This window comes from Procambarus clarkii, chromosome 82 (assembly GCF_040958095.1).
Source record: "Procambarus clarkii isolate CNS0578487 chromosome 82, FALCON_Pclarkii_2.0, whole genome shotgun sequence".
Taxonomy (NCBI): Eukaryota; Metazoa; Arthropoda; class Malacostraca; order Decapoda; family Cambaridae; genus Procambarus; species Procambarus clarkii.
This window is the reverse complement of record NC_091231.1, coordinates 13,198,391-13,212,961: the sequence shown is the minus strand read 5'-3', so window position 1 is coordinate 13,212,961 and position 14,571 is coordinate 13,198,391. Positions and strand designations below refer to the sequence as shown.

General features: G+C 37.2%; 1 protein-coding gene across 1 annotated transcript; it reads right to left on the bottom strand.

The window, feature by feature from the left end:
- Positions 1–202: 202 nt before the first annotated feature.
- Positions 203–13,922, bottom strand: LOC138358148 (uncharacterized). The gene is made up of 2 exons (XM_069315650.1): positions 13,674–13,922; positions 203–751 (listed from the first exon to the last, which is right to left on the bottom strand). The coding sequence occupies exons 1-2, from the start codon at positions 13,920–13,922 to the stop codon at positions 203–205; spliced, it is 798 nt and encodes a 265-aa protein (XP_069171751.1).
- Positions 13,923–14,571: the final 649 nt, after the last annotated feature.

The following is a 14,571-nucleotide window of genomic DNA, read 5'->3' as shown; positions in this document are numbered from 1 at the left end:
TCAAGTGGTATCCATATGAGTTATGGACTTACGAGTGGTGTTATGAGTCCTCACAACCTGTGTGTTCGCCAGATCTGTCCTCATAAATGTTATGCTCACAATTTGTCTCCTCACAACGATTGGCCCACTGGCAAGAAATGTCCTCAAATGTCCTATCCTCGTAATTTGTGCCTTCAGAATCAGTGTCCTTACGAATATTGTCCTAATAAGTAGTGTCCTTACGAATATTTTCCTTACAATCAGTGTCCTTACGAATATTGTCCTTACAATCAGTGTCCTTACGAATCTTGTCCTCACAATCAGTGTCCTTAAGAATATTATCCTCACAATCAGTGGCCTTACGAATATTGTCTTCACAATCAGTGTCCTTACGAGTATTGTCCTCACAATCAGTGTCCTTACGAATATTGTCCTCACAATCAGTGTCCTTACGAATATTGTCCTCACAATCAGTGTCCTTACGAATATTGTCCTCACAATCAGTGTCCATACGAATATTGTCCTCACAATCAGTGTCCTTACGAATATTGTCCTCACAATCAGTGTCCTTACGAATATTGTCCTCACAATCAGTGTCCTTACGAATATTGTCCTCACAATCAGTGTCCTTACGAATATTGTCCTCACAATCTGTGTCCTTACGAATATTGTCCTCACAATCAGTGTCCTTACGAATATTGTCCTCACAATTAGTGTCCTCAAATGATGTGACCTCAGGACTGTCCTCACAAGTCCTTTCTTCACTAACACACTAGACACATCACAGCCACAGTGGTACATGATACATATCATAATTGCCGTTTCGGTCGAATGATATGTCATTACAATGCCAAGTAACCGGAAGTTCAGTATCGCTCGTTTTCTCGCTCGCAGAGAGGCTGGGATTCAGCACATGTTGTTGAAGGTGTTTAGTTGAATGCATAATTAGGCATCAATTTCGAAAAAAACAGTACCTATAGAACCAACATATTATTGCTAACGTGCGAGCAGGTGTTGATTCCTGCATATCGAAGCATGGTAAGCCGGTACAACATTCACAGAATATATAGCAAACTCGTTGGCACCAGACATTTGATATTCTGTGGTTATATGTATTTAGATTGGTGTTCTGAATGTCAAAGGAAGAGAGGACTGCAAGAGAGGGAGAGAAACAGACAGACGGACGAACAGAGAGACAGATAAAGATGGAGAAGTAAGAGGAAAGATAGGAACCGAGAGTGGCAGATGAGCCTCTGATGCATGGAACCGAATTTTCGTTGCGATTGGCAAGAGGATTTCGAACATTGAGTGCTTCGTGGCCTCCACTAACTCCGTGACCCCTTGACCTTCCTGACCCTGTGGCGTCTCTGGAAATTGCGACCTACGTGGCCTCCAGATTCGTGTTAGCAATAAAACAAATTTCAAATTTGCATGCCGAAAATATGTCATCATTTACATCAAAGACATGAAGAAAGCGACGATATACGAGGAAACTCTATAACAATCAATGTAATACATGAGAAGTTGACTGTTATAGAGGCAACTAACCTCTCCGTCTCTCTCTCTCTCTCTCTCTCTCTCTCTCTCTCTCTCTCTCTCTCTCTCTCTCTCTCTCTCTCTCTCTCATGTCCACTTTCTGAACGAGACTGGATGTACGTATTTGGTGATACAAAACTGGAAATATTCTGCAACAAATACTGGTAAATCAATGAACATGATATTGAAGATCTATTAAATAATTTTAAATCTAGATTATTTGCATTGCAAAAAAAATCAAAGCTAGAAAAACTACTAAATAAAAATAATTATTTAGCCAATACAGCATGTAAAGTATGAGTAATTAATTTGCTTTAATCACTGCCTCTCGGATGCTCTCATTTGTGAGAGTTTCAGTGTCAACTAATTAAAACCCTAAAATAACATAGCGTGTTAGAAAAATTATATTTATAAATATATATTGGACATATATATTTATATAACAAATATATAAATGGACATAAAAATATGTCCATTTTTGTCGGTCCTGTTATTGAATACAAATTATATTGAAGCGTGGCTTGTGGGGGCGTTATAATTTGATAAACTACTGCGTTCTCTAATTTGAAAAGCGCAATTGTATATTAACCGCTCATAAGATAGTATTTGGTCAAAGGAGTTAATAACTATCCTCTGACTTTAACCAATATATATATCACCTTTGACCGTGTTAATGACTTCTGTCTGCAGCCTGACCTTGGCCTTCCATTTGGACTTAAATTCTTTATACAGGCGATCAAAGCACAGTGATCTGTTCTTAGGTGTCGAGTATAAGAACTCCCTCTGAAAAATGCCAGACATCGGATTCTCAAGAGACAAGCCTTGGGGTGATTAACGAAAAGTTGAGACAAACAAAAGCAGGTATTCTTAGCACAACTTTCATAATTAGCAAAACTTGAACGCAAACGCAGTTATCAAAACTATCCAAACTGTCGTTTCACACAAACTTCTTGCACTTCAAACTATATATATATATACATATATATATATATATATATATATATATATATATATATATATATATATATATATATATATATATATATATATATATATATATATGTAAAGTTGTGAGGGTACCATCTCTGGGGCAACTGTAGGGACCCATAGCCTCGGAGAAGAAAATAAAGAGTATTCAGAGAAGACCTTGTGGATTCTCACTGAACACTATTTATTCTTCTCCTACCACCCCTATTCTTTTGTATATAAGCATATATATGTATATGCAAGTTATAGATCACTAAGACATTTTGAAAGTAATTTTTTTCGCAATGAACTTATTTTCTTGATCAATGATCACTGAACACATTCAACTTAATTTTCACACCTGAACATAGAATATTGTGATGATGAGTCAAGCTGCAAGCTGAGAGAGTGTACAGACCTGGTGCCCATCTCCTTTGCGTAAATACATTATTAGCGTTTGGTAGTCCAGGACTGAGCTTAGGGCTAAAATGTACTTAGTAGTTGGTCACAAATCTATTGTGGGGGTCATAACAACCCTCCGGGGGCTGCTCGGTCGAAAAGTCAATACCAAACTTTGGTCAATACTCCGTGATTATTCACAACCAATCCTCTCAACTAATATAATATGGTACTTTCATGGTAACCAGCATACTGGGATACTCTCAGACGCAGGTTCGAATCCTCGTCACGGCCCTTGTGGATTTGTGCTATGAAATAGTAGCGGCTCTTACTCTTTCTATGTATCGGTTGATTAGGTTAGGTTAGGTTAGGTTAGGTTAGGTTAGGTTAGTGACATGGGTTTGGGTCTTTCTGTTTAGTTTAGGTCGTTTTATTTAGTACGCTGTGGCAAATTGAGGGAAACTGTTTACAAAATCGTTGTTTAATATGTCTCGGCGCGCTTCTCGCATTTGGGATATCACACCTTGAAGAAAAAAGCACATATACAGCATTATAGACATTAGGAGAACTGGCAGGAGATCTAAGTTCTTCATATACAGGTATGTGATGAAAAAACATATATATATTGTTTACGTTTAATGTCTTTAGGTACTGTACTAATTGCACAAGAATTTTCAACAAAAAGAAACCAGCAGGATAGTGTATTTGTGCATGTGTGTGCGCGAAAAGAGAAAGAGAGAGAGAGAGATTACGCCTCGAAGGACAGAGCCATCTCTACCACTCTGCCATCCAATCTCTGAGAGTACAGGACACTCTTTGGAATCTATGTCCCACTAAACAAGGAGCCATCCGCCATCTGAGTGTTTTTGACTCTAAATCCCCTACCTTACGAACGCAGCTACGAGGCCACTACATTTTTTCAACTCGAGAATATCAAGGTTGGACGAGAAATTGGGCAACGTTTCCTTACACCTCATGCCTCTGTTCGTCTAGCAGTAAATAGGTACCTGGAAGTTAGGCAACTATTGTGGGTTGCAACTATTGGGGAATGGCGAGTCTTTGGCAATGGAAGCGTCAAGATTAATTTATTTTTTGTCCCTGAAAACGGAAAGCAAATTCTCCCTACACAAAGTGAGCAATGACGTTACAAGCCTATATCTTTATATTGCCTAATTTAACCTCATTTATAAATCTAATCTCATTTAGTTTAACCTCATTTGTTAGCCTAGTTTAACCTTATCCACACCGTGATCCAACCACCATGAAGGTTCGTGGAACCGTTATGGCACTGTAAACAGTGTGATATAACGATAAGACAACTAATGCGATGACCTGAAACTACTGGATAGATGGAGCTGTGCAAGATTCAACCTCACCTTCCTCCTCACCTCACCTTAACTCCTCACATCTCACCTCACCTCACCTCACCTCACCTCACCTCTCAATACCTCACCTCATCACCTATATTGCCTTATCGTGGCTACCTTCCTATTCGTTCTTATTTTTGGCTTGATAGGCTTCCAGGATAGAAAGAAACGTCATAGCTGTCATGTTATTCACATTCCTGTCATTTAATTGTGACTTATCCTCTGTCTCAAAGTATTTTAGTTTTCAATTAGCAACTAATACTTAATATATATACGAAAGGAGAAACTTACAACTATGCAGTAGTGTATAAATAAAAGTGAAGGAAAGACCCAATGTATGTTTACGAGTATTCAAAACCGGATGCATCCTTCATACTCTCTCAAGGTGCTGTATACATTGTTCTAAGAGAACAATGTATACAGTACCTTGAGAATTTAGTTTTTAATGCAGTTAAACATAAATTGGGTCTTTCCTTCACCTTCATATATATATGAATCATAGACAACTTCTCATCTAATCAGATCAGTATCTAGAAAAGACATTAAGTATTTTGGAACACACGAGGGCTTTAATTAAACAGACACACACTGAATGTCTTAAATTCTCAAGTAAATTTTTAAGGGGTTTCCGATGCGGCGTCAATAACAGTTGAGGAATGTGGAGGTAATTTGGTCGGAATCAATCATCTCTCGCATAAAAATGTATCTGGAGATAAAAAATTACGTTATGAAATAACGAGATGGCAAGCTTGCGCTTTCGTTATGAGCAGATAAGGCAGGTGTGTTCGTTATGACCTGACAAGGCTTAGTGTGAGTTACCAATGAGCTGGCATGGCTGGGTGTTCGTTATTAATTAGCTAGTAAGACTGCATGTTCGTTATTAGCGATCTGTCAAGAATGGGCGTTGGGTATTAATGACTAACCTATGGTAAGAATGAGCGCTCGATATTAACAAGCTGGACAAAATGGGCGTTTGTCATTAACGAACTAGTTAGGTTGGGCGCTCGTTAATTTCAAGCTGGCAAGGATGAGCGTTCCATATTAACGAGAAGGCAAGGCATAGCGTTAGTTATTAATGAAATGGCAAGGCTGTGTGTTCGCTATTAACGTGCTGGGAAGACTGGGCTTTCGTTTTTAATGAGCTGCCAGTTCTTCACTTTCGTTATTAATGTCTGTCAAGGCTTCGCGTTGTTCGTTATTAACGCGCTGACAGGGCTGCCAAAAATTAGAAGAATAAAGTTTGACTCAAAATGTATTGGCACCACCTTACAGTTTCGACCATAAAATGGTCGTTCAAAATGAGTTGTTACATTTAATATATGAAAGTCCTTCCAAAAATATAACTTTTATATCAGCTATTCGATATATAAAAGTCCTGCCATAAAAGCATTTTTTTTTTTAAATGAGTGCTTGTATTCAATACATTCAAGTCCTGCCAAAAACAGTATTTTTTTTAAGCTATTACATTCAATATACAAGAGTCCTGTTCATTTTTTTTCTTGTGAGTCGTTACATTCAATATAAATATGTATGTGTTATTTGTCAGTACCAACCCTCATTGTCGTTTCTAGGACATAAATGTTCATCAAAAAAAATTTATTGTGCTTATACAGAAATTTTAGAAACGTTTGCCTCAATGTTTGCTTTGCTTGAAAGTGTTTTGCTGGAATCAAAATAATTGTCCATTTCATGAAGCAAATAGTTGTGTATATTTTTTATCAAAATATTTAACTGAGATATATATATATATATATATATATATATATATATATATATATATATATATATATATATATATATATATATATATATATACATATTTATATATATATATATAAAATGTTTATATATTATGTCTTTCCCTTTCCTTAACTACCTCTTTCCTTCCTTCCTTTGCACCCTCTTATCCTGCCTCCTTCCCTCCCTCTTTCTTCACTTCCTGCGTTTCACTTTCAAACTTTTCACAGTCAATTTCTTACATTGTCTCCATTCGAAATCTTGTAGCGTCTCCCATCCCTCATATCTCCCTCCCCTCTCCCCTCTCTCCTTTCCAATTCCAATCATCTCCTCCCCTTCTCCTTCCCCAACACCCAACAACCCGTCCCCCTCCCTCTCCTCTGGGGCTTCTCCCCCTTCCGGTCCAATCCTTGACGAAATATTTGCATAAATTTCCGTATACTAGGAGTTGTGACAGGACCTAGGATATATATATATCCTAGGACCTAGGATATATATATATCCTAGGACCTAGGATATATATATATATATATATATATATATATATATATATATATATATATATATATATATATATATATATATATATATATAAATGCCCCTAGGCCTAGCTCGCGTTTCAGGTACATGCAGGATTTGTAATGTTATCAAAAATAAACATGTTTTCCCCGCTCCCTCTGTCCATTGTATGTTAAATTACGAGCATGCAAACTGAGGGAGAGATTGAGAGTAGTTGGTATGGTGTGCTGGAGGGTGTGATGTGGGTGGAAGATTGTGACTGGGGTGGAAAGGGTGCTATTAAGATGGGAGGTTGGTGTTTGGTTTGGTGGGATTGACTGAAGTGATTTTTAATAAATATTTGTCAATATATTGTCAAGAATATTGTCAAATATATTTGACAAGACAAAGAATGTGATTTACAGAATTTTATGCAACCTAAATTAAGAATGAGATTTAAATAAATTGCATGCATTCTAATTATCGAAAAATTTCTTATGTACGATAACTGATTCTAATAATTGATTTCAGCTTTACTAATTTGCCTTGAATATTTCTTTCTCTGATTCACAGCGTTTCTCTGTAAAAACACGAATATCTATGACGCCAAAGAAAAAAAAATTATGTTTTCCTGAGAATATAATATCAAAAGAATATTTTATATTACACCTGCGATCGTGAAAAATTGGACCATAACAGTATTGGTTCACTAGCTCCACTTCGTGACGGTATTGACGACTTTCCCTTCCTACTGTCTGTTCCCCGTGGCCCGTCCTCAACCTGGTATTTCAGGGACATCAGAGCAGGACATCGAGCAAGGGATATATATATATATATATATATATATATATATATATATATATATATATATATATATATATATATATATATATTATTAAATATGACCGAAAAAGTAAGATTAATAATTCTAACACGAATTTTCTCAATCTTTCGTACATTACGCTTCACTCTTGGAGGTAAATCAAAAATCACTTCTCCAAAATTCATTTTTATTTCTAGTCTGACGCGACACGGGCGCGTTTCGTAAAACTTATTACATTTTCAAAGACTTCACAAATACACAACTGATTAGAACTAACGTATCTCTGCTATTATATCTACATTTGAGTGAGGTGGGAGGGATGATGTGGCATATAATGATGTGGCATTAGGGGATATTAATAGGGTATTAAAAGATATAGATATCAAATGTAGATATAATAGCAGAGATACGTTAGTTCTAATCAGTTGTGTATTTGTGAAGTCTTTGAAAATGTAATAAGTTTTACGAAACGCGCCCGTGTCGCGTCAGACTAGAAATAAAAATGAATTTTGGAGAAGTGATTTTTGATTTACCTCCAACAGTGAAGCGTAATGTACGAAAGATTGAGAAAATTCGTGTTAGAATTATTAATCTTACTTTTTCGGTCATATTTAATAATATATGTCTACAGGAAAGACTGCTACCAAAATATACTAATATATATATATATATATATATATATATATATATATATATATATATATATATATATATATATATATATATATATATATATATATATATATATATATATATATAATATATATATAACTAGAGCTTTACTTCACTTTCATTTTTTGGTGTACGTATACAGAAAGTTTACATTAGTCCTTCACTATGTTCTGTACTAAAGTGTGATGTGTTGGCTGATTGGCCATAATAACCCTCCTTCGGTTGATAAACCCTAACAACCCTCTCTAGGTTGATAGGCGTTCATAACCCTCACTCGGTTCATTGGCCTTAATAAAACTACCTCAGTTAGTAAGCCTTAGTAAACTTTCCTCAGTTGGTAAGCCTTAATAAAACTCCCTCAGTTGGTAAGCCTTAATAAAACTCCCTCAGTTGTTAAGCCATAATAAAACTCTCTCAGTTGGTAAGCCTTAATAAAACTCCCTCAGTAAGTAAACCTTAATAAAACTCCCTCAGTTGTTAAGCCTTAATAAAACTCTCTCAGTTGGTAAGCCTTAATAAAACTCTCTCAGTTGGTAAGCCTTAATAAAACTCCCTCAGTAAGTAAACCTTAATAAAACTCCCTCAGTTGGTAAGCTTTAGTAAACTTCCCTCAGTTGGTAAGCCTTAACTACCCTCCCTTGGTTGAAAACCCTTAATTGCACTACTTAGGTGGATAGGCTTTTAACCCAAACACAAACCAATCACCGAGAACTAACAAGGTCACTGAGGTCCTAAACCCTGTCCCGGTGTACTAAAGGCTCTTTCAGTGGTATTTTCTAACATCAAGATCAGTTTTAACAGACTGAAATGAACGAAAAACTCGTTCTCAGAATAATGCATAGAAGCGGATTCCTCCAGCAGTCGTTCCTACAGTATGCAAATAAATCAACTCATCCTCAGGCTATGCTTCTCTGAGCTCCAGGTGGTCAGAAGGGGCAGTCAACTCTCTCAACTTTGAGTGTATTCAAAATCAGAATTTCAACATATGTAAAATAATGTTATTGTATATTAGAATTGTATTAATAGGTCTAGCTTCCTTTAGGCTAGGTGTTTTGATTACGTTGGGTTCTGTATTAGCACTAGGTGAGATACGTATCCGAACACCGGAATTGAATGAAGCATAATTCGAACACCGCCAGTTGTGGCGACGTAATTTGTAGAAACTGAGGTGGTTTCCTCAGTTTCTGATAACTCATAACTTTGCCTCATTTGAGGCTCTAGCTAACCACATCAGCTGACCTCAGGATCAGTGGTCGTTTGTGAAAAAAAATATTTTACATAGATAAATAGTTTGAGAGAGGGACACTGAAATGGGAGCCGGTTTGAGCAGGAGGACGCCATGGCGTGCAGACTCGTCCACGTCGTTCAGTGAACTTGTGAACCCGGAACGACAAATACAATCTCTAAAATGCTGTAATAGAAACTCCTACACTTACCATTACCAGTACACTAAGATACGAGGGTAGATATGGTAATCCACACTCGGGGAAGTATATACACACTGCAACCTTGAGTATATTTACAAGCTGATCAGTAAACTATTGTTGTTGCTAACATGATCCTCTGGTAATTCACAGACCTCTGTAATGATTGGCTGGTGGTTCCTGTACATCGGAGCCTAATTGGCAATGTTGTTTAGTGCCAGCGGCACTCTTCCAAGCTAAGCTTTAAAGCTTGTGTTGTTTAAGCTTTAAAGCTTGTGTTGTTTAAGCTTTAAAGCTTGTGTTGTTTAAGCTTTAAAGTCTTCTGGAGCTTACCCTTACTACTGTGTGGTTGAAAGGGAAGAATGTGTTCCTTCGAAAACATATTAATATTTGCTGATATATACTCCAATTAATAATGATTAATTTCTTAAAAAAAAAAAAAAAAAATATATATATATATATATATATATATATATATATATATATATATATATATATATATATATATATATATATATATATATATATATGCGAACAAGCCTGAATGGTCCCCAGGACATATGCAACTGAAAAACTCACACCCCAGAAGTGACTCGAACCCATACTCCCTCACACCCCAGAGTCACTTCTGGGGTGTGAGTTTTCAGTTGCATATGTCCTGGGGACCATTCAGGCTTGTTCGCATTTGTGTTCCTCACGTGTGCCCCAAAGAATGAGGTGATTTGGTAAAATGCTATGCCCAAGATAACTATCCGAGTGCCGGCGGTGGGGTGGTTCATATAGCCTCGGCTATCACCTCATTATGTCCGGTCGTGATGGTCAAGTGGATTAAGGCGTCTTGTACATACCAGATGCGTTGCTTCTGGGAGTATGGGTTCGAGTCACTTCTGGGGTGTGAGTTTTCAGTTGCATATGTCCTGGGGACCATTCAGGCTTGTTCGCATTTGTGTTCCTCACGTGTGCCCCAAAGAATGAGGTGATTTGGTAAAATGCTATGCCCAAGATAACTATCCGAGTGCCGGCGGTGGGGTGGTTCATATAGCCTCGGCTATCACCTCATTATGTCCGGTCGTGATGGTCAAGTGGATTAAGGCGTCTTGTACATACCAGATGCGTTGCTTCTGGGAGTATGGGTTCGAGTCACTTCTGGGGTGTGAGTTTTCAGTTGCATATGTCCTGGGGACCATTCAGGCTTGTTCGCATTTGTGTTCCTCACGTGTGCCCCAAAGAATGAGGTGATTTGGTAAAATGCTATGCCCAAGATAACTATCCGAGTGCCGGCGGTGGGGTGGTTCATATAGCCTCGGCTATCACCTCATTATGTCCGGTCGTGATGGTCAAGTGGATTAAGGCGTCTTGTACATACCAGATGCGTTGCTTCTGGGAGTATGGGTTCGAGTCACTTCTGGGGTGTGAGTTTTCAGTTATATATATATATATATATATATATATATATATATATATATATATATATATTAAACAGCCACTCAGTTGAGAAGTGCTGGAATCCAGAACTGACGAGAATTATGTTAATCAAATATTTTGTTTAAAAGTTTAAACTTTGTTATTAATTTTTTTCAGAGAAGTGAATCATGTTCTGAGAAATGTTGAATATATTATAACTTTATTAATTCAAGTAATTCTTTAAGATATTATTTGTTTTAAATATTATTATGGGGTCAAGCGCTCGATATATATATATATATATATATATATATATATATATATATATATATATATATATATATATATATATATATATAATAGGGGGTGGTAGGATAAAAGAGAAACTGTAGATACTATACATAGAAACTGTATTAGAGGATACCTAACACTCCCCTCTAATGCGTTATGTGTGCTTTTCTCCGAGGCTAAGGGTTTCCTTCTTCCAGCCCGAGGTGGTACTCACTGCTATATAAATATGACATTATATATATATATATATATATATATATATATATATATATATATATATATATATATGACAATGTCAGACCACGGAGGAAAAATGAAACAGGAAATTTCCTTAAGTACTTTCGTATATTAAATACATCTTCAGAAGCTCACCTTCTGAAGATGTATTTAATATACGAAAGTACTTAAGGAAATTTCCTGTTTCATTTTTCCTCCGTGGTCTGACATTGTCACATTCTTAATCACGTGTTTATTTTCGTGATATACACACACATATATATATATATATATATATATATATATATATATATATATATATATATATATATATATATATATATATATATATATATTGGTGTATACTGGCAGCAGGTTTTCTTTCAAACATGTTTCATTGAATATGACCGCATATTCTGTATTTATTATTTTCTGGTTTAGGGCTTCTATCCCTCTAACTATTTTCTTAGCATCAGGGCTTAATTGAAATAGGAGTTCTCCAAAACTCATTTTCGTACTTTTAAGGTGAAGAAAAGAAGTGATTTACTATAGAGTGTATTACACTTATTTGTATAATTTGCACGACGTTTCGAACCTCCATGGTTCATTCAGAAGATTACAAATTCTTGAGGCAATTCACATAAGAATAGAGCGACCTACCATGAACACCCAAATCACGGAACTATTTACTCTACCCACCATGAGAGTAAGGACAAGACAAGAACATATCGATGCCAACACAGAAGACAATGTCCAACATAACAGGCCAATTACACTGGATTAATCTTTGTGTTTAGATAGGAGATGCCTCGTATGGGCCAATAAGCCTTCTGCAGCCCCTATGTTTATCCCTTATGTATCCCCCCATGTTTTCACCTTCATTGTATTATCACCTGACCTAATGCGGGTATAAAATCAACTAGTATTGTAAGATCTGTTCACTTGAGAATGAACCATGGAGGTTCGAAACGTCGTGCAAATTATACAAATAAGTGTAATACACTCTATAGTAAATCACTTCTTTTCTTCACCTTAAAAGTACGAAAATGAGTTTTGGAGAACTCCTATTTCAATTAAGCCCTGATGCTAAAAAAATAGTTAGAGGGATAGAAGCCCTAAACCAGAAAATAATAAATACAGAATATGCGGTCATATTCAATGAAACATATATATATATATATATATATATATATATATATATATATATATATATATATATATATATATATATATATATATATAATGACTTTACAAGTTTTTAGAGATACTGCCATGTACAATATTTAATGAAAATGATGTAGAAAAAGGAGAAAACTGTCATTAAATTAAACTAAATATTAGTCACAAAAACGGGACGTTGAAGCTGAAACTCGACCGGGATAGCGAATCTAGGTTATCTTCACATAACATATTAACAGCAACGCAAGCCTCGTCGTCCCACGAATGAGAGGCGAGGCACTAATACCTTAAAGACATTAAATAGAATCATAAATACATTTCTCAGAGAATATAACCTAACGCGGCCCTCCGTCTCTAGCGGAAAAGAGACGCATTAAGATTGCAACAGGATGGCATCTGTTACCTCTTGCATGCAAGCACAAGTGAAGGAACAGAGTTATTACGTACAAGGACGCTCTTACTTCTCAGAGATAACACCTTAAGTCTAATTTGTATAAGACAGGAACATACAGAGAGCTGTATGAGTTTACAGTACGGTGTGTGTGTGTGTGTGTGTGTGTGTGTGTGTGTGTGTGTGTGTGTGTGTGTGTGTGTGTGTTTGTGTGTGTGTGTGTATTCACCTAGTTGTATTCACCTAGTTGTGCTTGCGTCTCTCAACTGTCAATCAATCAACTGTTACTATTTTTTTCCACATACTCACCAGGAAGCAGCTCGTAACCGCTGTCTAACACCCAGGTACCTATTTACTGATAGGCAACAGGGGGGTCTCAGGGTGAATGAAACTCTGCCCATTATGTTTCTGCCATCGCCCGGGATCAAACCCGGACCCTGGGATTACGAGTACAAAGCGCTGTCCACTCAGCCACAGCAGCCATAGCCACTTGTGTGTGTGTGTAGGTGTGTGTGTAAATCACAAAGAGATTAACACGGGATGAATCATGTGACAATGTATAACTATGAAGAAATACATTACACAAGAAATTACTCGAGCACTTTCGCGTCAATAAATTGCGAAAGTGATTCAGTGATTTCTTGTAACCTTTTCCTTCGTGGTCTAAGCCACAGAACGTGAAATAACAAATGATGAACATTAGATAAACACAAATATCAAATACACAACCAAAACTTGTATTTTTCAAAATTATCTTTTTTTCTTTCCCTCTCTCTTCTTCAATGTCAAACAGCCTCTCTATTTCCCATCTTATTCTCCCGCTTATCCTCTACCTTCTCTCCATCTCTCCCTCCATCTCTCATCTCCTCCCCAGACCTAATACCAGCCTCTCGGCTGTCTGAGATTCCAGGGTTATTATGTGGAAATCCTGGAGTGCGGTGAACGGGGAACTCCTCCCACTTCCCACAGTAATTCACTGCTGTCACCTGATTAAAAACATTCGTCTTTCTCTGGGGAAAAGCTATTTGCCGCGACCGCATTATCGCCAACAGCATGGAGGGGTTGGTTAGGCCGGGGTGGGGGAGTGAATGATTGGTTAACCCGGAGTGTAGGAGTACATATTTGGTTAGGCTAGGGTGGAGTACACGGTTGGCTACACCGAGGTGGGTAGGGATTGGTTAGACCAAGGTGGTGGAGTGCATGATTGGCTACACCAGAGTGGTGGAGTGCACGATTGGTTAGGCCGTGAGAGTGGATTGTGTGGAAAACCAGCTTGTGTGGCAGAGTGTGTTGGTTATTAATTGTTTGAGCTCGAATATAGGAAGTGAAGGTTTGGGTTCTGTTTTAGATATATGACGTTATATATTTTATATATGATAAATATGTTGTGTATGTGTACTTACCAAGTTGTACTCACCTAGTTGTGCTTGTGGAGGGTTGAGCTCTGGCTCTTTGGGCCCGCCTCTCAACTGTCAATCAACTTTGTTTCCACACATACACACAGAAAGCAGCCAGTAGCAGCTGTCTAACTCCAAGATACCTGTTTACTGCTAAGTGAACAGATGCATCAGGGTGAAAGAAACTTTGCCCATTTGTTTCCGCCTAAGCCAGGGATCGACCCTCGGACCCTAGGACTACGAATACCGCGCGCTGTCCACTCAGCCGTCAGGCCCTGTGGACTGTGTGTGT